The sequence below is a fragment of the Biomphalaria glabrata genome, chromosome 17 (genome assembly GCF_947242115.1).
Source record: "Biomphalaria glabrata chromosome 17, xgBioGlab47.1, whole genome shotgun sequence".
In the NCBI taxonomy this organism is placed as follows: domain Eukaryota; kingdom Metazoa; phylum Mollusca; class Gastropoda; family Planorbidae; genus Biomphalaria; species Biomphalaria glabrata.
In genome coordinates, this window is record NC_074727.1 from 6354297 (window position 1) to 6374791 (window position 20495).

General features: G+C 37.9%; 2 protein-coding genes across 2 annotated transcripts in view; both read left to right on the forward strand.

The window, feature by feature from the left end:
* Window positions 1-1440: 1440 nt before the first annotated feature.
* On the forward strand, window positions 1441-12674 carry LOC106067461 (uncharacterized). The gene is made up of 6 exons (XM_056014908.1): window positions 1441-1611; window positions 3350-3435; window positions 5181-5364; window positions 6941-7010; window positions 8781-8981; window positions 11713-12674. Exons 1-6 carry the CDS (start codon window positions 1561-1563, stop codon window positions 12345-12347), a joined length of 1227 nt encoding a protein of 408 aa, XP_055870883.1. The 5' UTR covers window positions 1441-1560; the 3' UTR covers window positions 12348-12674.
* A 2230-nt stretch (window positions 12675-14904) lies between these two features.
* The window catches only part of LOC106069056 (uncharacterized), a 60656-nt gene continuing 55065 nt past the window's right edge, over window positions 14905-20495 (forward strand). Inside the window, exon 1 of the mRNA XM_056015127.1 lies at window positions 14905-15033. The gene's annotated coding sequence lies outside the window, so the exon portion shown is untranslated. The remainder of the gene's footprint in view (window positions 15034-20495) is intronic.

Below are 20495 nucleotides of genomic sequence, written 5' to 3' on the forward strand. Positions count from 1 at the left end.
AATAAAGAAATGCCCTTGTACCTTAGCGAACTGATCACTCCATGTGTTTTTCAGAGAGCCCTGCGCTCAATGGACGCTTCTTGTGGTGGCACGTTTCTCCCTCAAAAGCTACGGTCTGCGGGCTTTTTCCGTGCACGGATCAAAGGTTTGGAACTCACTCCCCATTGACCTCAGACAGACAACATGCTGCACTACATTCAAGAAGAACATTAAGACCTACCTGTTGAAAACGTTTTAGATTAGTTTGTCATTTTAGTTCTCGTGTTTATGTTTGTAATGTTATCACATCGCCTTCAGACTCCATTTTGTTTGTTAATAAAATTATTATTATTATTATTACGTCTAGAGATTAGAGGATGTCAGGGTTTTTCTATTAGCATTTCTTTTACTTGGCTCATTATTATTATTATTATTATAGCTTTTATATAGCGCTACTTTCATGCTTATAGCATGCTCAGAGCGCTTTTGGTCCAATCTCATTTGTGGACCAGTGGGGGGGGAGGGGGTATCTAGGAGTTGGTTTTCCGTGCTGCTTTTAGGCGCTCAGTAAACACAACTCTGCCCGAGTCGAACCTCGAGCCCCCTTCTAGGTAGCCAAGCCAAGCCAAGTTCAAACGCACTTGGCCTCTCGACCACGCTTCCCACCATTACACATTACGCTCGTAGGGGTTTACACAATTACTCAATTCCAATTAATTAATACTTGCTACTTGCTACTCTCTCTCTCTCTCTCACTCTCTCTCTCTCTCTCTCTCTCTCTCTCCCCTTGGGTCACAGTGGAGACCGTAGTGTATGTTAAATATCCCACCCACATCCGATAGGCTGTGGACGCTACAAATAAAAACATAAAGTTATCTGTATTAAAGTACGACACTTTGTAACAAATCGAATAAACCTATTTTCACTGCATTTTATATTAGCTTTGTAATGGAACATGGCGCTAGATCAGTGATACACAAACTATGGCCCGCGGGCCACGGGTCAAATCCGGCTAGTATAATATATATTATAAATATTCCTATACCTTATGACATGTTAAATAATAGACTTGAAGTAGGCTTGATATCTTGTTGCAAAGATTTTTTTTATGACCGAATAAGTCGATAGCACAAAGAAAGTGACATCAGTTAAATTCAATGTAACAGCGATGTACTTGCACAGGAATCAATACACAGAAAATAGTCACAGGGGCGTTTTTTGTAAAGAAATCCAAGGGTTAAATTTTCGATTCTTTTGAATCTAGCTGTATTAATATATTTAATATTACCATAGCTTCTTAACTTATAACAAGTTTATTCGAGCCTTCATACTTTCTTTAACATTCACTGCGCTAAAAGAATGTTTACCGTAGATATTAACTATTGTTTTAAAAAGAAACGCCCCTGTTTTATTACAATCCATATGCTGTAAAACTTCTTATTATTAGAAGTCAACATGAACACTGTCTCTCTCTTTGCTTCCTGTGCCGCAATATACAGCTTAATAAAAACATCTATAATTTTGTTTTATAGATTTTAAATTCATGTAATAATATTTTGAAAAAGAAATATCTAAAGAACAATGGATTTACTGTTGACCTCTGTTGCCATGGTATTGCTCGTTTTTATACAGGTAAGTGGACGTTTTAATATTCATTCTACAGCTATACCTTCTTACCTCCCTTCAGCTTTTCTATATTTGTTTTAAAACAAAGTCATTTTCTGACTGCCAGGATGCGGGGGGCGCGGTGGATGAGTGGTTAAGTGCTAGGCTTCTGAACCTGGGGTCCTGGGCTCGAATCTCGGTGAAGACTGGGATTTTGAATTTTTTGAGTTTTTAGGGTGCCCCTGAGTTGACCAAACTCTGATGGGTACCTGACTTAAGTTAGGGAAAAGTAAAAGCGGTTGGTCTGAGAGGTCAGTTGTTATTATCCCCTCGGTTGATATAACAATGGAGTATATTGTTGTTTTAGATAATTTCCAAAAACGCTTAATCTCTAAGCCAAGGTTCCCATATTTTCGTTATTTATATTATTATATTATTTATTATTATTATTATTATTTTCAAAGTGTTTGTACGGCGGACAACTGCTTTGCCTGCATCACAAGTGGCAAAATCTGAATGTCACATCTGGGTCTGTGTGGTCATGTGAAATACTGCACTCATCATATAGCTTCGAGATCGAAATTAATGACTTAAATGTATTTCTACAATTCCTCTTGTCAGCTTACTAATTCATGGGTGGACGGACACTGTCCAGAAACGGATCTCGAAATCGGCTCTAACGATTTTCCTAGAAATTAATCAATTTATCTTTTGGGAAAAATTACTATGTAAATGGTGACACAGAAAAAACTCTGATACTAAGAACCCCGACCACCGAGGCGACAGTTCAGAGTGAAATACCACCCAGCCATCAAAGATGCTAAAGACATAAATGATGAATTATTATGTTTAACTTTTTCTCGTTTATCTGTTTTATTATTAACTTCTATTTCTTTGAGATCTATCTTTCTTGTCTCAATAAAAAAAAAGGCGTAGCCAGTATTGCAATTTGTAGCCAGTAATTCACAGTGTAGTAATGTGTAATCAGCAATTAAAATGTAGCCAGTATTTCAAAACGTAGCCAGTATTTCGATGTGCAGCCAGTAATTCAGAATGTAGCCAGTATTTTTAATGTGTAGCCAGTATTTCCAAATGTAGCCAGTATTTCACAGTGTAGTAATGTGTAATCAGTAATTAAAATGTAGCCAGTATTTCAAAACGTAGCCAGTATTTCGATGTGCAGCCAGTAATTCAAAATGTAGCCAGTATTTTTTAATGTGTAGCCAGTATTTCCAAATGTAGCCAGTATTTCACAGTGTAGTAATGTGTAATCAGTAATTAAAATGTAGCCAGTATTTCAAAACGTAGCCAGTATTTCGATGTGTAGCCAGTATTTCCAAATGTAGCCAGTAATTTTTAATGTGTAGCCAGTATTTCCAAATGTAGCCAGTAATTCACAGTGTAGTAATGTGTAATCAGCAATTAAAATGTAGCCAGTATTTCAAAACGTAGCCAGTATTTCGATGTGCAGCCAGTAATTCAGAATGTAGCCAGTATTTTTAATGTGTAGCCAGTATTTCCAAATGTAGCCAGTATTTCACAGTGTAGTAATGTGTAATCAGCAATTAAAATGTAGCCAGTATTTCAAAACGTAGCCAGTATTTCGATGTGCAGCCAGTAATTCAAAATGTAGCCAGTATTTTTAATAATAGCCAGTATTTCCAAATGTAGCCAGTATTTCCATGTGTAGCCAGTATTTCGATGTGTAGCCAATACTTCAGTGCAGCCTCATAACATTGTGTCCACTTGTTCCTACATTCCACAGCTACCACAAGTCACTGCCAGATGCTCTAATGGAAGATGTGGCAGCCCAGACACTTTCTGTCCCACTGACAGTTCTTCCTACTGCTCGTAAGCCTGGATAACTTTAAGACAGGACCGACGAATCATATACAAATGAGAGAGAGAGAGAGAGAGAGGGAGAGAGAAATAATGGCTGTAGATTCTAGCAGTTGAAACTGTTAAGTTGGTTTAAAATGTTTAAGGCTTAGGGGGAAAAAATCTGGGGAGAGAAACAAAAGTTGAGAAATATTAATTAGAAAATAATGAATATCTCTTTGTACTTTGTAATCATGTGAAGCGTCAATCACGAGCTACCTATTTATTCAAATTTCAAAAACATATTTTGGTTTACATAATATACCTATAAAATATATGAAAATAACGGTAATGAGGTGGTATAATGAACATCGTTACAGTGGGAAGCGTGGTCGAGAGGCCAAGTGCGCTTCAACTTGGCTTGGCTTGGCTACCTATAATTAGATACGTTACTTCCAAGATATGATAATTATTTCCTAAGCAATCATACATCTATAAACATTAATCAGTGACTTAAACTCAGCTAATTAAATTCACAAGTACTCTCTCTCTCTCTCTCTCTCTCTCTCTCTCTCTCTCTCTCTCTCTCTCTCTGTCTCTCTCTCTTCACAGATAACGATTTGTTAATATTAATAAGTACCCTTATACTAAATCTTAAGCAGAGCAGAGAACTCCACGCACTAAAATTAGAAACCGGCTCTTCATTACTAAGCTCAACCCCTTTACAAATAAAGCCCAGAGAGTCATGAGACTTGCAATTATACTTTTAAACGTAGTTATCGGTCTTTGACCACCTGCAGTTCTCCATGTCTCGATGTAGAGTACAGACAACCTTCCTCCGCAAAGCGTTTATTTTATCGACCAGGCATAATACATAGATTCAGCTTGAGAAGAGATCTAGATCTAGTAATGATAAAATGAAATGATCTCTAAACAAAATCTAACTTCATACAAAAAATACACGACTCTCGCCTTGTCCCCTTTGCAACGTTTACCCACGTGACTTATATTAATATGAGAGACCAGCTCGTGGTTTCATCATCAGAAACATCCATTCTACTTTTCTTCAGGGTTACCTTAGAAACACACACACACATTCACTCCTAGGAAGACGAACTGCAACATTTGCTGTAGAATTTATTTTTCAAATGATTGTACGGTGTGTACCAGAAACCAATTTAAAGTTTCCGCTCTATTTCAGTTTCTTATCTTATAAATTACAGACGTTACTATCACATATAAAATGGTCTCGTCATGTGCGTGTCCCTGCGTTTATTTAGTCATACTGCCATGGATGTTAACCAGAGACTTTAACTTTTCTAAGCTGTTGGCTACGTTGTTCACTCCAGAGTCGGCTTCCTTAGTCACAGCAGATTCTGACACGTGCAAAGAGAAACAAGACTGTTTGCCGTAATGCCGAGCAAAAAATAATAATCTCTTAAACGCAGTGTTTCCCAAGTGGGTACGCGTACCCCGCATTGTTTTTTTTTTTAAATACCCATTTATTATGTTCTGTTAATAAATTAAAGTGCGGCGGGGCGGGGGGGGGGCGAGGGTACTCAGCATTACAAAAATTATAAAAGGGGTACACATAGGTCGAAAATCCTACAGAAATTGCAACTGCAAAGATCAATGAAGTTATCTTATTTGAACGTATCGTAATAGTTGTTGTGTTTTAAGATACAAAATATACTACTGATAACTATCTGTTTCTCCAACCCAGCGGCTTAACTAAATTTAATAATATACATATTACATATTGTTTTTGGCTTCTGTAGACTTTGCAGCGACCCAAGGCTGTGCACCTTCAGTGAAGAAAAGAGTCACGTGGATCTGCTCGGGACCTTCACCTTCAGTCACTTCCTGTATGAAGATCAAAGTTCGCCCTCCAAGAACACAACAGTCGTTGTCGTAGCCCAGACTGCCAGGAAGAACGGACGCATTTTCATTTCTGGACTACAGGTAGCGACGAATTGTCTCTTAACCCTTAAAGTGCTGAGCTTTTTTTGACAAGAGTGCATACAGAATGGAATTACAATTCTAGTGTTTAGAGGCTAAACTACCATACGCTTCTAAAGGGTTAATGGGGAGGGAAGCGCTTAGGTCCTGAACTGGATGTGAACTTGTTGATTTTTCTTTTGAGAAATAGTTGTAAGATCATCTAATACATTGTTTCTCAAACTAGAGTCCGCGCATCCCCAGGCGTCAGGAAGATGAAAATTGTATAATATTAAAATCAAAAGAAGTTCCCGTTTTAATGCTTGGTAGAACGTGGAGATGAAATGAATCTCATCACAAATACAAGAAACCGACTCAAAATTTGTACTTAAAAAATCTCATGAACCTTATCCAGGTCAAATTTTTGTTTAAATTTTATTTTAAACAAAGTTTAAATCTCAATAAACACTCCTACAACCAGATGTTAGTTTTAAATATATTTTTTTTTTTGCTTATGTAATATTTAGCTTTTTTATTAAGGGGGTGCCTGGGCAAGTTTTGACCATATAAAGGGGTCAGAACGATGTCGTCCACGAAATAGTGTCCACACTGTCCACTCAGCAGACGTGATGAACGGAACGTCTGTAATCAAGAGGCGTCGCAGGTTTTAGGGAGGTATGGAAGGATTTGAAGAGACCTACGAAATCGGATGAAAGGTGGCAGAGAGATAGAAAAGAACAGGTTACGATTGCTAGGTTCAGAAAAGGGCACTGTCCAGTTGGAGCATACTTTGCCAAGTTTAAGGCGAACTTCGACTCGCGTTGTCGACACTGCCAGCTGGACGAAGAAACCATTAACCGAGACTACACCCTAAAAATGACCCTTTGAGTGATAAGCATGGTGATTTGGCTTTGTACGGAGACAGGGCAACTCTACAAAGAACTGCCGCCTTCCTTGTTCGGGTTGTCAGAGAATAGTGTTCTCAACTAGGTGCCTCGGGACAATGAGACTTACACGGTTTTGCCAGAGCGTACCAGTGAGTGCTGCAAGCTGGCTATGAGTTACCTTTTCCTGATTCTTTCTGAGGGGTTGATTCCCGAAGTCTTTCCCTAGTTTGAGCATAGCCGTAAGGAAGCGGAGGTTTGGGTTCTTCACTTTCTTTCTCCTAGGTGAGTTAGGGGTACGTTGACGGGCCCCTCCTACGCGAGCAAGTGAATAAAAAACAGTTTTAGGTCATAATTTTTGTATTGTAATGCGCAGTGTGTTAACGTTTTTATTGCCGAATTCGCAATGACTGTATAAAACACAAACCTCCTGCAGGACGACTGGGGATGGCAGCGTGAAGTAACCTTCGTGACCACCCAGTGACAGTCCAGCGGGCATACCACATGACCAGGCAGCAATTGTATGGAGAGAGGTGAACTTCTGTGTGGGCGACAACGCATCAATACCCAGACTATCGCTTAGAAGGCGGTCAATGTATATTTGAGTCTATTGATACTTAATATATATATTGAAAAACATCTAAGTTTCCATTGATGAATAGAATTGTATGATTTCGGCTAACATTTTTCTGTATTCATTTATTTCTATTTGACAGTTGAAAATTGCAATGAATTGTGATATATCCCTAAATATTAACCTCAAACTGGAGTCCAGTTCAAAGAGAGGTAAGTCAGAGATGAATGGTCTCAAGTCTATCCCTCTGGGAAACCAAGTAAATGCTTTAAGATCGACTAACACAACACTGTAACTCCAAGCGTTGCATTTCTGGAAGTAGACATTACATTGGTCAAATTATTTCAAGGAAGAATCTTGTAAAATAGATGTTGTGCGGTTATAAATTTGTGCAACATTTAATTGTATTGAGAACTCCCCACTTAATCCAATTATTGGATGTTAGTTGAGGAATAGCCTGATTTCCAAATAAACTCTTTGTGCTATTAAAAAAAAAAAGCGATCCGATTATTCCTATAAATACATTTTACCCACAGCATAAATGTGCTGGGTCGAACATCTATCCCGCATGTGGGACTACCGCATGAAAACTTAATAGACCCCACCGAACAACGGCTTTGTCTGCAATAGGTGTCGGTAAATATGTAGGTCGCAGCTTGGTTTGCGTGTTAATGTGAAATCTTGTATTTTTTTTTTACTTCGGAATGGAAGACAATTTTTTTTTATTCTTTCATTCATGCGTTTATGTCGCTTATTTTTCTTCTTTTTTTTTTAAATCCTTAGGAGTCTTTCGCTACGAATTTAGAAATTCTATATATCTTTTAAGTTCTGTTTATTTGTGTGCATTTAAATGGTCTTCTTAATTATTGTGGATATTTTTTTTTATGATTCTTTGCTTTTTTTTTTTGTTAACATGTACTTTAAAAGTTTATGTAAATACTACCGATGGGATTAAGGACAAAATCCAAACATCTCGTAATGAGAGGGCAGCGACATAATAATCAACACCCATACCCCTGAAATAATTTACACACGACTCTAACAGAACTCTGTACATTTGTGATACAGAGAAAGTGTCGTGAAATAGTTTACCTCAAAATGACTCTAAGAGACTCAAGGGCCACCTTGATGATGCTGGAGTAGCCCTCTTGCATCCTAAGGAGACCTTTGAAAGAGCTCCCGTAAGAGGAATGACCTGTTCTCTCATCAACCTAGTTTTAAATTATTTTTTTTTTGATACATGAAACACACAGGATAGCTGTATCAAACCCTCTATTGACTTGCCTTGCCTAGTAACTAATTAGTGTATAGTATATTCCAGGTATTTCGAAGTCAATTTCCTGTAAGATTGTTCAAGTCACTGTGTAACCTTTGTGAACTCGCTTACGCTGAAGATTATTGCTGTTTAAGCACTAATACTGAGTCTACTTATCATGCACTTCATATATAGGATTTGGTTCTATTGTGTAAAATTAAATAGTATTATATGTATAAAATATTAATTGACGAGACAGAATGGAGGCTTAGGAATAAATCAGAGACTTTCTCTTCTTACTACCACCATCATGTTCCATTATGTCCCTTTAGCTATAAATTTAATATGTCAGTTGCCGATTACCTAAAAAGAGACATAAACTAATTGATACAATTACACTTTATAATTAATCTTTTTTTATGAATGTATCTGCAAGCGATTTGATAAGAAATGTAATTTCTTGACCATTGTTTCGAAAATGTCTACAGATTATTAGATATAAAATGACTGGAAATTTCTTGAAAAAAAAATACTTTGCTTCTAATACTATTTAGTACAATGTTTATAAATGTACTACGTCAGTTTCGTATATATTGTGCGATTATCAATACATAGACATTATGATGATTTTGTCTAAATGGAAATGTTGTGTCTGTTATTATGAATATAGAAACTAAAAAATGCAATTAATTAATTTGTGTTTTTCTTCTTTTTTTTGTGATTTCAGGGCTAGAGATGTTAGCTAATTTCAGCAATAATGTTTTATATTTCAACAATACTAATAGTCAAGAGAGAGTACTCCTGCAACCAATTGAAAGTTGTTGTAACATCAGCTTGATCGTCTCCCCTGAGAGTTACTTCATTATCGACATTGAATGTTTTCAAATACAAATCGGTTTACGACCAGTTGAAACCGGCCTGGCCCCATGTAAGTTGGTGGGTGTGTGTGACGTCAATGTTTAGACAGGATATTCATTGTGTTACAGTGATGTCCAAACTACACCCCGCTGCCCATACACGACCCAAAACGCATTGCTGCCCGATTCCTCGACACATTTCCCCCATTTTACATTATAAAACACCAGAGGATCGGCTTTATTAGAATCAACAATTATTCGAGGCGATGCGATTAAAGTGTTGTTTCTCGGTCGATGGTTTGTAGCTCCAGACATCCATTACAACCACACCAATGAAGGCGTTCTTCATTTATAAAATAGAATTTTATATAAACTTGAACAAACTTCTTTATAAACAAACTTAAATTTTACTTTCTTTTATAAATATCTATTTATATAACTTATAAGTATTTATAGAGAAACAAGTCAAATGTTAATTAAAACATGAACAAAAAATGCTTTATTAAAAAAAAAAAAGACAATAACTTCTTTATACAGATTTTTGAGCGATTTATTTTTTTTAATAACTAATGAATGTTAAATTTAAAAAACAAACAAAAAAAAATACACTAGTCCAAAACTCAAAACCACATTTACTGTCCAATTTGTAGGAAAATTGTTAGAACCGTTATCGAGATCCGTGTCCAGATTTTACCCAGAAGTTTCTCGAAGGTACAAGTTGAAAACAGGTTTTTCAATAATAGCAAGGTATAACTCATTACAAAATAAAACGTTCTTTCTGTCTCATGTCCCCCAATAGAAAGAAAACTATATGGAGAGCTCCCTGATTTGGAACCAATGCGCAGTTCATCTCATGTATTGGTTTAGTCATATGAACGCTCCAACATAACAATGAGAACGGAGAAGAAGAAGAAGAATGTCTCATGTCTCTCGAAAAACTTCCATCTCAACTCTTCCCCCCCCCCCCGCCCTCACGTGACTTGTATTAACATCACGTATGACAGACCAAGCTCGTGGATTCATTGGAAACTCAAAAACAAAACAAAAAACACCCGCTCTCCTTTCCTCTTCCTTACCATGGAATCACGCACATATACCGTGACACTGGTTTTGGAAATGTACACACCCCTATTGTTCCCGTTCGTTGACTTATAGCGCCAAACCGCTGATAGACAACTAAACCATTGTAGGCGTAATATATCTTAACTAATAAAACTTCAAATAACTTGAATAACTCCCTATGTGAACAAACTAAATATAACATTTTAAAATATAATATAGACAGAATCAACATGTGATCAAATGAAATAAATGCAGTAGACTTAAGTCATTATTAATAATTTCTTTTAACAAAATCGAACTCACTATAATAACACAACCTTTCAGTCTCACGTTCTGGGGTCGTCTCTTAACAACTAACACCAAAGGACGACAACGCCACCTATGTTGCATCATTCACAATCAATCGCTAACATCTTCCCACCGTCACCATAGAAACACACACACACACGCACACACTCCATCAAGCCCAATGACTGAAATCTAAGGTTGACTATCGCTGCTTTAAGACATAATCTACTTTAGTTGGACACACAGCCTGACTTAAACAAGAAAACAGCTTTCAAATTGGTCATTTTCATAGTAAAAGTTAAAAATTTAGATGTCAGAAGGTCACGATTACGTTCTGTACGCAATGAAATTTAGTAAGATAGAAAAAGAAGAGCAAACAATATGAAGAAATTCGGTTGCGATGTAATGAAACCAAAATACAAATGAAAGAAAAAAAAAGATAGAAAAAGAAGAGCAAACAATATGAAGAAATTCGGTTGCGATGTAATGAAACCAAAATACAAAAGAAAGAAAGAAAAAAAAAGATAGAAAAAGAAGAGCAAACAATATGAAGAAATTCGGTTGCGATGTAATGAAACCAAAATACAAAAGAAAGAAAGAAAAAAAAAGATAGAAAAAGAAGAGCAAACAATATGAAGAAATTCGGTTGTGATGTAATGAAACCAAAACACAAAAGTAAGGAAAAAAAAGGCGGCGAGATGTTTGAATAGAATTGGACAAAATAAACATTGTCAATGACGCCATATTGGAAGATTTAAATGTGCAGCTTAATTATAAACAAAAAATGTATGAGCTACAAAAGAAAAATCTTAGAAATTAGATTCTACACGTACCGAGCAATGCTTAACTAATTATATAGTTAAATAAAATACTAATTAATAAAATCTTATTGTGTACAGCAAATACACCTAACATGCAAAATATAACAATACTTTAAAAAAAAAAGAATATTTCAACATTTGTAACGAAATCTCTCCGTAATGTAGAAGTTATTTCCCTTCTTCGATCTCAAACAAAATAATCTATTCTCAATAATTAGTTATTATATGATTAATTATTTAATTTATTCATGCTTTGTTAGTTATCTAAACGGACGAGACCCCCACATATTTAGCCACATTTGTGAATACTGAAGGTGTTAATTTTCCTTGTTCATATCAAACAAAATAATTACCAGCCATTAATTGACTACTTGCTTAATTTTTTGATTGATTTATGTATTGTTTTCGTCAATGAATAATTTTGCGAAAGTTTTAACTTGATACGAGTATGGGTCTGGAAGAAATAACGTGTTCCGAATGTTTAACATACAGACAGAGTGAATTGATATAGGCTTTGTTTAAAAAAAACTAACTTTCTATTTATGGATTCGTGTCCATGTATAAAATGTTATAATATCACTGTATCACTAGATAAATATCAAACTATTTACCTATGTATTTAATTGTTCAGGTATCTATGTGGAAGTCAGAGACCCATCTGGTTTGAGTTTTCCGACATGGGAAGAGCTCCCTTCTCAACTCTGTCTGACTCCAGGTTTCAGCATCACTGAGCTGAGAAACTTGACAGGCATCAACTCATCAACGTACGCGCTTAACTTCTTAGCTCTGAGCGGACAGCTGCCCTCAGGTGTGACACTCAAGCCCTTGAACTTCGACCAGCTGGGTCTGTTGGTGAAGGAATGTCCGGACGAGTTTCGAGAAGCGAACATGCGATATCTCTCTGTCTTACGTGACCACCTCCTGGTCAGCTGCTTGTCTGGAAATGACGATGAAGAAGGATTGGTCAGTTTGGCTAGCACACTTACTGAGATCGTTTGCAAAGGGAATCAAAGCGAGTGTCCTGTCGTTAAGGGCATCCTCGATAATAAATGCGGTTCTGTCCGGACGTCCGTTTTGCACGACTTCTATACAAAGTTTTGTTCGAACATAAGCTTCAATGTCACGAGCGCGACTCAAGCTGTTTTAGCTCAGGCAGCTTTAGCTCAGGCAGCTGTAGACCAAACAGCTGCGACTCAAGCAGCCATAGCCGGGGAAATTTTAGCACACGTAGCTGTATCCCAGGCATTAGTATCTGAAGCTGTGTAAGACGCTACATTTCAATTACACTCAGAAAAATAAACAGAACCTTTCAAGACCAGCATTTCAAACTATATCAGTTTTAATGGCGGTAATGAAAATATTTTGACCTTTTATCTGTTATGTTTAATATATCTACAAAATACTGAAATTCTATTTAGAGGTCCTGATGAAATGTGTGTACATGTTGCGTAAGGTATCACTCTCTATACGTGAAATATCTTATACATCTATGATTATATAAACACTAATGGCAGGTCTTTTCTTCTAGGCGCCTTGGTATTCTTTAAATTTTAAGTTTATTTAAAATTTAAAACAATAAACACTAATATGTTAATTAACACACATTCATATAGTTCAATCATTTTAACATGACTGTATGTAGTTTGCATCAAGGTTTCAGAACTAAATAACTGATGTTTTTTAAACAGAAATCTTGACATATTTTTCCTCGAATAATTTTTTAAACAAAATTGCACTGAATATTATGAGTCTATAATCTATAATAATAACTTTAGTCTCCTAACTAATCTAGTCGACCTTTGTGCTCTTAGGAACCTTAAGAAGGGGGAGCCAATCAATATATAAAGAAAACAGAAAACAAGGGTCCGATATCGGAGTTACCACAGAGTATTAACAAAGTACGGTATAATTTGAACTATTTATGTAAACATCATCAAAGATGATGAATACAGATCTAATTTATCCTTAAAAATATATATTACAAAATAAGTATTTATGTCGATACATAAAAACTTCTAAAGATTCTTTGTAAGTATGAACTCTCTTAACTCCCTCTCTTCCTTTCTCTCTCTTCTCTCTTGCTCTCCCTCTCTCTATCTCTCTCTCTTAGCTTAAATGCACTTATTGAGGTGTATATATTCCAGTCAGAAGGTCCACCACCTTGCGAATAAGTACAGGCCTGGCCTTAGATAATTAGAGACCCTAGGCCCTAGGGGAAGTAAATTTCTTGCCCTCCCCCCCCCCCCCCCAAATAAAAAAATTGAAAAGAGAAAAAAAAAATAATCAGCGAACAAATGAAATATATTTAAAACCTAGTGTACTCTAACAGTGTATACAGCTCAATAATTGCACTAAGCTGGCGAGAGAGTGTAAGAGAGAAAATGGCGGGGGTCCAGGTGTATGACCAACATAACATTTCGTCCCAGAACCGGACACAACAGAATGAGACAACATATCTTACTGAAGCTAAAAATAGCGGCTAGTGAAATCGGCCCTTGTGGAGCATCACCAATGAATGCCGACCATGTCTTTCAAAGCTGAATTCGCTATTGAGCGGTCCAAACAAGACACTGGCCCCAAAACCAACTATAGAACAAAAAACTATATGGAGAGCTGCCAGATCGGGAAATCATTGCGCTGTGCATTGCAGGTATAGAACTATTTGCCTGAGCCCCTCCAACATAAATAAATAAGTAAAACAAAAAAAAATTAAGATTTTCACAAAGCTTATATCAACTCTGTCTGTCTGGCCAAAAGTTTGTGCACGTTATTACTCCAACACATAATCTCGGATCAAGCTGAAATTTTGCACAATTGTTTCTTTTGCCTGACAACACACCAATGAATTTTTAAAAAACCCAGTTAGTTAATTAAATATTGGTAATTAATTATTTTGTTTGGTGCCCAACAAGGGAAAGAAATTGTACTTGACTTGAGGTATAAGTTGAATTAGTCCCCTTTATTGGTCGCCGCTTTAAAGCTTGAAACTTAACTCTTTCCCTCCGTAATTTTTTTCCACGTTCCGATGAAATTATTCATTTTGTTCATTTGAGTTTCACTCCCCAGTTATGATTTAACTTCAATAACTTTTTTGTTTGTAATCAGGATATGTTATAGTAGGTCTATAATTATAGAAGAATGCCTGCTCTTTTTATGTAACAGACATTAAAGTTTATAAAAAACAAAAATTAATTTAATTTCTTGGGGTCAAAACAACGTTTTGTATTGTCAGTTAGAAGTGAAAGAGTTAGGATAGATACCGGTAACTATAAAATCTTCTATTTTCATAAGCACCTCAATAGCACAGTGGTTAGTGTGTCGGCTTTAGGAGGCGTATTAAGAAAGCTAAAAGCATGAAAAAGCACTCAATAAAAACAATTGTAAAAATATTTCTAATCACAGAGATCTATTATTGGTAGTCTAAATCTTTTTAAAAATTTTAATTAATATGACTGATCAGAAAGAATTGATACAGCTACGCTTAGTATAAGCTTTGTTTTTAAAATAGTCTTTTTTAAAATAATTTTCTTGTTCTATGTTGTCACTATTAAGGTTAACATTCAATATCAATTATTTCTCATAAATTTACTGATTAGAAACGGATTTTTTTTTTCGAGAAAACGGCCATCGGGTCTGTTTCAGTCGTAGAACGACTGTGGTTCATCTCGAACATGCGAGATAAAAGCCTGGGCATTGCTTATGGTCGGAACGATGTCGCCCGCCCACACAGCAGTTCCCCCCTCTCCAAGCAGCTGATGTGACCAAAGTACGGAATTAGACCAGCCAGAAGAGGAAGGGAAAAACGATCTCCCATAAGTCAGTGGGGCCATTCCGGACTCATGAGTCGCGTGCCGCAACATAGCATCGAATCTAATGGAAGAAACGAGGTTTTGTGATTTCATTATGTACTTTTAGCAGACGTTTCCAGAGGTAGAATAGCACAACGTGACGGGTAGGTATAATCTACTGCTTCATAATTTCTGACATAAGTAGTCTGTCAAGTAGTGTCAAGTTTATGTTTTTAATTCAGAAAGAGTTTCACCTATTTTGAATATTAGATTTGATTTTCCATTAGTCTCATTTTTGTAAACCAAGCAACAGCGAGTCTGCACACGCGTAGTTATAGATTCTAAAGATTAAGCATGAGTGCACTCATCGAGTCTCATTCAGTCGTAGAACGACTATGGTTCATCTCGAACATGCGAGATAAAAAGCCTGGGCATTGCTTATGGTCGGAACGATGTCGCCCACACAGCAATTCCCCCCTCTCCACGTAGCTGATGGGACCAAACGAACGGAATATCCGATACAGTTTGGGATCAGTAGCGCCGCAGGATCTGCCAGGCTGCTGCACAGTGTGCCACAATCTGCCTAAGGGTCACCAGCTCCTGATTTCTCCTCAGGGTTGTCTCCCGAAGCCCTTCCAGTGTTTGGGTATAGCCGCAAAGTAGAGGAGATTTGGATTCAGAGTTTTCCTTCTCCTAGGTGGGTAGCCAACCAAGGCTAACGGCTCCCCCCCCTCTGCCCGAAGCTTACTGTTTTAGGCGCCAGTAGCTCGCCTTTGCCCCTTCCCCTGACGGTGGTCACAGTTACCACTGGGTGCACCATACTTTCCATATCTAGCAATTGTTGTTGTGGGAACGGTATGGAAATTATTTTTAAAATCCTAAATTAACACATCTATCCTATCTTATATAAAACAGACGTTACTTCAAAAAAGAAGATGATTACGTCCTACGCGTCATGCATTCAGTCATGCATATTAACCAATGGCTTAAATTCTGCCAAGTCACTGGTTTTCCTGGCTAGCTCAGACCAGGAATAATAATAGCATCTGTGTTATTGTTTTTTTCCCCACAATAGTTAATTAAGTAGATAATCTCTTATAAGCTTAACTAGAGTTATCCTACTTGATGTCATGGAACACGGCCAGAACCAAGGGGGGATAACCTACAATGGTAAAAATAAGGGGGAAAAACTGTGACGCTATTTGCTGGAATTACCTCTTGTGAATAGAAACAACGGACAATTCCTTTCTAGGTCTACCTAATAGGCTGATAAGTTTCGCGTTGACTCTATAAGAAGCTGCCAAGTTGAAATGGCTTGTTTAAATAATATGAGCTGGTTGGATGAAGGAATATAATTTTGTAACTTTTTTTTACTGCATATGTGAAGTTATTCTTATTGAATGTATGCACTGAGGTGTTCTCAATTTCTATGACTGGATATGTCGTGCTTCATTCATGTGAAAGTCAAGTTAAATAAAACGAGGACACAGAGACGGTTGGATTTATTACATGAGAGATATTGCATGGAAGTCAAATAGACCACTTGACATCGGAACTCTTTTACAATTGGAAAGCAAAGTTGTTTATTTACCGTAGTCAACAAACCAATTAAATGAGAATCAACGTTTCAAAGCACCATAGTCGTAATAACAAAGTAATTAGTATTTAAATCAGTGTTTCTCAAACTGTGGGGTACACAGTCTTCTTTTTTTTAAGGACAAAAAAAAATAATATTTTATTTGCCTTGTGTAGTAACAAAGTGCCCCATTCAGATCTTGCGATCCAGGAGGCAATTGATGTAGAGGTCATCGGGCTCTGTGGCCGATTGTTAACGAGGGTGCCATGAGGCCAGTACAACGACCAGACGGCTTTAGTTTGTCCAAACGAATGTCAGGCACCCATTACAGCTGGGTGGACTCAGGGGCGTCCTGTGGGCAGTTTAGACCAATAGCGCAATGCCACGTCACAGGCCGTGACGTCAGACCCGTGACGTGGCAAACGAAAATGGCAAACATTGGAGACCAACAGCTCGTTGCCACGTCATACAGAACTGTGACGTGGCAACGAGCTATTGGTGGCCACTGCCAACAAGTTGTGACGTTGCAGGTCAGCGCTCAGTCCCCCTATAAAGATGTGTCTGTCTTTAGCCTGCAGCTTGGTGCCTAGCTGATCTTACGGTGATCAAAGGGACATGCTCTACTGCCTTCCCTACCTGTTACAAGCCCGCCAAACTGCTTCTTATTATTACGCGTGACGCGTAGGACGTAATCATTTTATTTTTTGAAGTAACGTCTGTATTATATAAGATAAGATAAGAAAACTTTGACCGGCACTCTTCAAATCAGAACTGGTGCAGTGTAGAGGAAGAATTAATGTCTGAACGTCGGAATACAAAACAAACTCTTGACTGTTGCGGGCGGGGAGAGAGGGGGGAACATAAAGGAAAATTTGGTGATCTATATATATATATATATATATTAAAGCTATGATACAAAGTACAATGTAATCAATAAAAGCAACAAAGTCTTTCGCTGTAGGGGGAAGTAAACTACCAAAGTTCAAAGGTAATCCTGTGGCTAAAAATACTTTGGAATGAGATTTCAAAAACAGCAAGGGAAAAAAGTGTACTAATCGACATTGTTCCGGATTTGCTTAATTAAACATAAGTGGGTGTGTACGTTGTTGCTTTTTAATCTCTCTACTTCCACTCGCCTATATAATCAAAGTTGAACTTTGCTGTGCTGGCTTGAGCTTACAGCCTCGTTTTAAGTTGTCTAGAATATGATTTTCAAAATCTCGCTGTACTCTCTAAATAAAATCGCCAACAACTGATCCCCCCCCCCTTACACATTTTGTATCCTGCAGTGCCATTGGGTAGATACGGATGGAAGAGGGGAGGGGGTGGTGGACACGCACGGTGCACCAAACATGGTCAGTAAGGTCTGTGGGCATGTGCCCAGTAAAGGAAGAGGCATTACAATAATTATGGAAACATGGACGATGGGAAACAAGATGGCGTCTCTCCTAGATCAGGTACTCTGCTGTAGAGAGTAACGTTTTGTTTCGTTAGAATAACGCAAAACTTTTCATTTAGTTTGCTTTCATTCTATGCTGTGCTGTGCTGAGATTTTTAAGAAAAAAGAGGGGGAAATCTATTAGATAGAAAATAAAATAGTCAAGAATTCCAGCACGATCGAAACGCACACCCATACAAGAATCGTGCTACATCTACACACACACTCAGAACACTATATTTATAAATGCTTACTCCCAGGGCTGTATTTGGGGAGGAGCCGACACAACAGACATTTTTTTTTAAAATCCAATTTTGATTTTATTCCTGGATTGAGATTTCAGCCAATCATCAACGTGCTTACGTCAAACAAATCTCGTGAAGTTCTATTCGTGTTTACGTCAAACAAATCTCGTGAAGTTCTATTCGTGTTTACGTCAAACAAATCTCGTGAAGTTCTATTCGTGTTTACGTCAAACAAATCTCGTGAAGTTCTATTCGTGTTTACGTCAAACAAATCTCGTGAAGTTCTATTCGTGTTTACGTCAAACAAATCTGGTGAAGTTCCATTCGTGTTTACGTCAAACAAATCTCGTGAAGTTCTATTCGTGTTTACGTCAAACAAATCTCGTGAAGTTCCATTCGTGTTTACGTCAAACAAATCTCGTGAAGTTCTATTCGTGTTTACGTCAAACAAATCTCGTGAAGTTCTATTCGTGTTTACGTCAAACAAATCTGGTCAAGTTCTATTCGTGTTTACGTCAAACAAATCTCGTGAAGTTCTATTCGTGTTTACGTCAAACAAATTTCGTGAAGTTCTATTCGTGTTCATGCGGTGATCGAGTTTTAGTCAATTTTATTTGACTTTAACAAATTGTTGAGATAATTTTATTTGACTTTAACAAATTGTTGAGATAATTTTATTTGTTGGCAATAGACTTTTGAAAGACGGAGACAATTGTTTGAAATCGGATAATAATCGGGGGGCTTCCATTCCCTCTTTGCACCAGGGCCTCTATTCCTCTAAATCCGGCCCTACTTTCTTGTAAACACTGATGCATGATATACCAAATTTATACATCGCAGTTATAATATATGACTCAAAAAAAAAAAGATTTACTGCTGCAGGGGTAAACGACTGTATAGAAAATACGAAAAGAAATGCCTCGATAAAGAACAACATCGGATAGATGTTAAGACTATTTTGTGTTAATTGTTTTTTTTTGTTTTTGTAGCTGATGAAGGCCTCGTGGCCCAAACATCCTTTGTTTTACTTGGTCCGGCAGGGCTACATATATGCATGTTTTTCGTATATTTATAATATAAGCACACATAAATACTGTTACGAATCTCACTATCCAGGCTCTCTGCAAACTGCACCATACACCACCAACTTAAAGAACTTGACAAGTCATGGCTCCAAAATAACGTAAAGGTTTAATGTCCATAAATAACAGCCAATACTGTACAATTGGCAGCACGTAGAACAGTACAAATAGCTCTGCGATAACAAATATCTCTCCGATAACACCGTTCCGCCGTATCAAGTCTTGCACTGGCCTCTCCGTCTCGTTCCGGGCTTGCACTGGGTTCAACAGTTCGGGACTGACTTCACGCACTTGGGCTCGTTGTGTCGGACTCGATCACAGACCAAGATCAAGACGCCGTTCGTCTCAACTGTACTTGACAGTACTCCGCACTGAACCGTCGTAATGCTCCGTACAGAACCACACCGTTGAACTGTGCTGTAGTCGACCGTGTTCTGAACTCCTGTCGTGAACCCGCTTTCTCAACCGTCTTGACTGCGTCGCCTCCGCTCTTATATAGGGTCCCTACTGGCCTTCTCGAACCGGACAGAACGCCGCTCGACGTTTCTAGGTGGTCAGATGACTACAACTCTCGTGACGCTCCTGAGCTCTTGTTCACGACGGCGATCTTTCCCGAACTGTCCTGTTGACACTCGACTCGGCTGACCGTCGTAGCTCGTCACGGTTGACCGCTCGTCTAGCGCTGGCCTGGGGCGATTTGCGTCGGCTGACTACACACACACCACTACCCCTCTCTGTGCCACCACCAGGTTTATAACAATACGTTCTTAGAAACACATAGAGACAGTCATACATATAGCCAAACATATACTTAAACACTACGCATACATACACACATACATAAATACATATATAAATAGTATACATACCTACATACATACACACATACATACATGCATACAAAGTAAAAGTGTGTCAGCTGATTGACAAACCCTGGTCCACGGCCTGTCTACTTTAAACGTCTTCCGGCGAGGCCACGTTTCCCGTGTAGAAAGACCAGGTATCCTAGCCTACAGCGTTTGACGGTCGGAAAAGGAAGAGGGAGGGGAGGGGGGGGGAAGTTGTGCAGGTAGTCCCCCGTGTCAACATGTCCAGTTTCTGTTTTAAGTTTCGGTGTGGCAAATGGGTACGTATCCCTCAAGTCATCACTAGCCTCTTTCCTGTCTCCTCCTTCGTATACCCTGACACGTCGAATTTTAAAGGTGTATCGATGGGGTAACCCCGTTGCTATTTATAGCAGCCTCTTTTAAATGTATGTGGGTAGGTTGTTTTTTTTTCCCCCGCT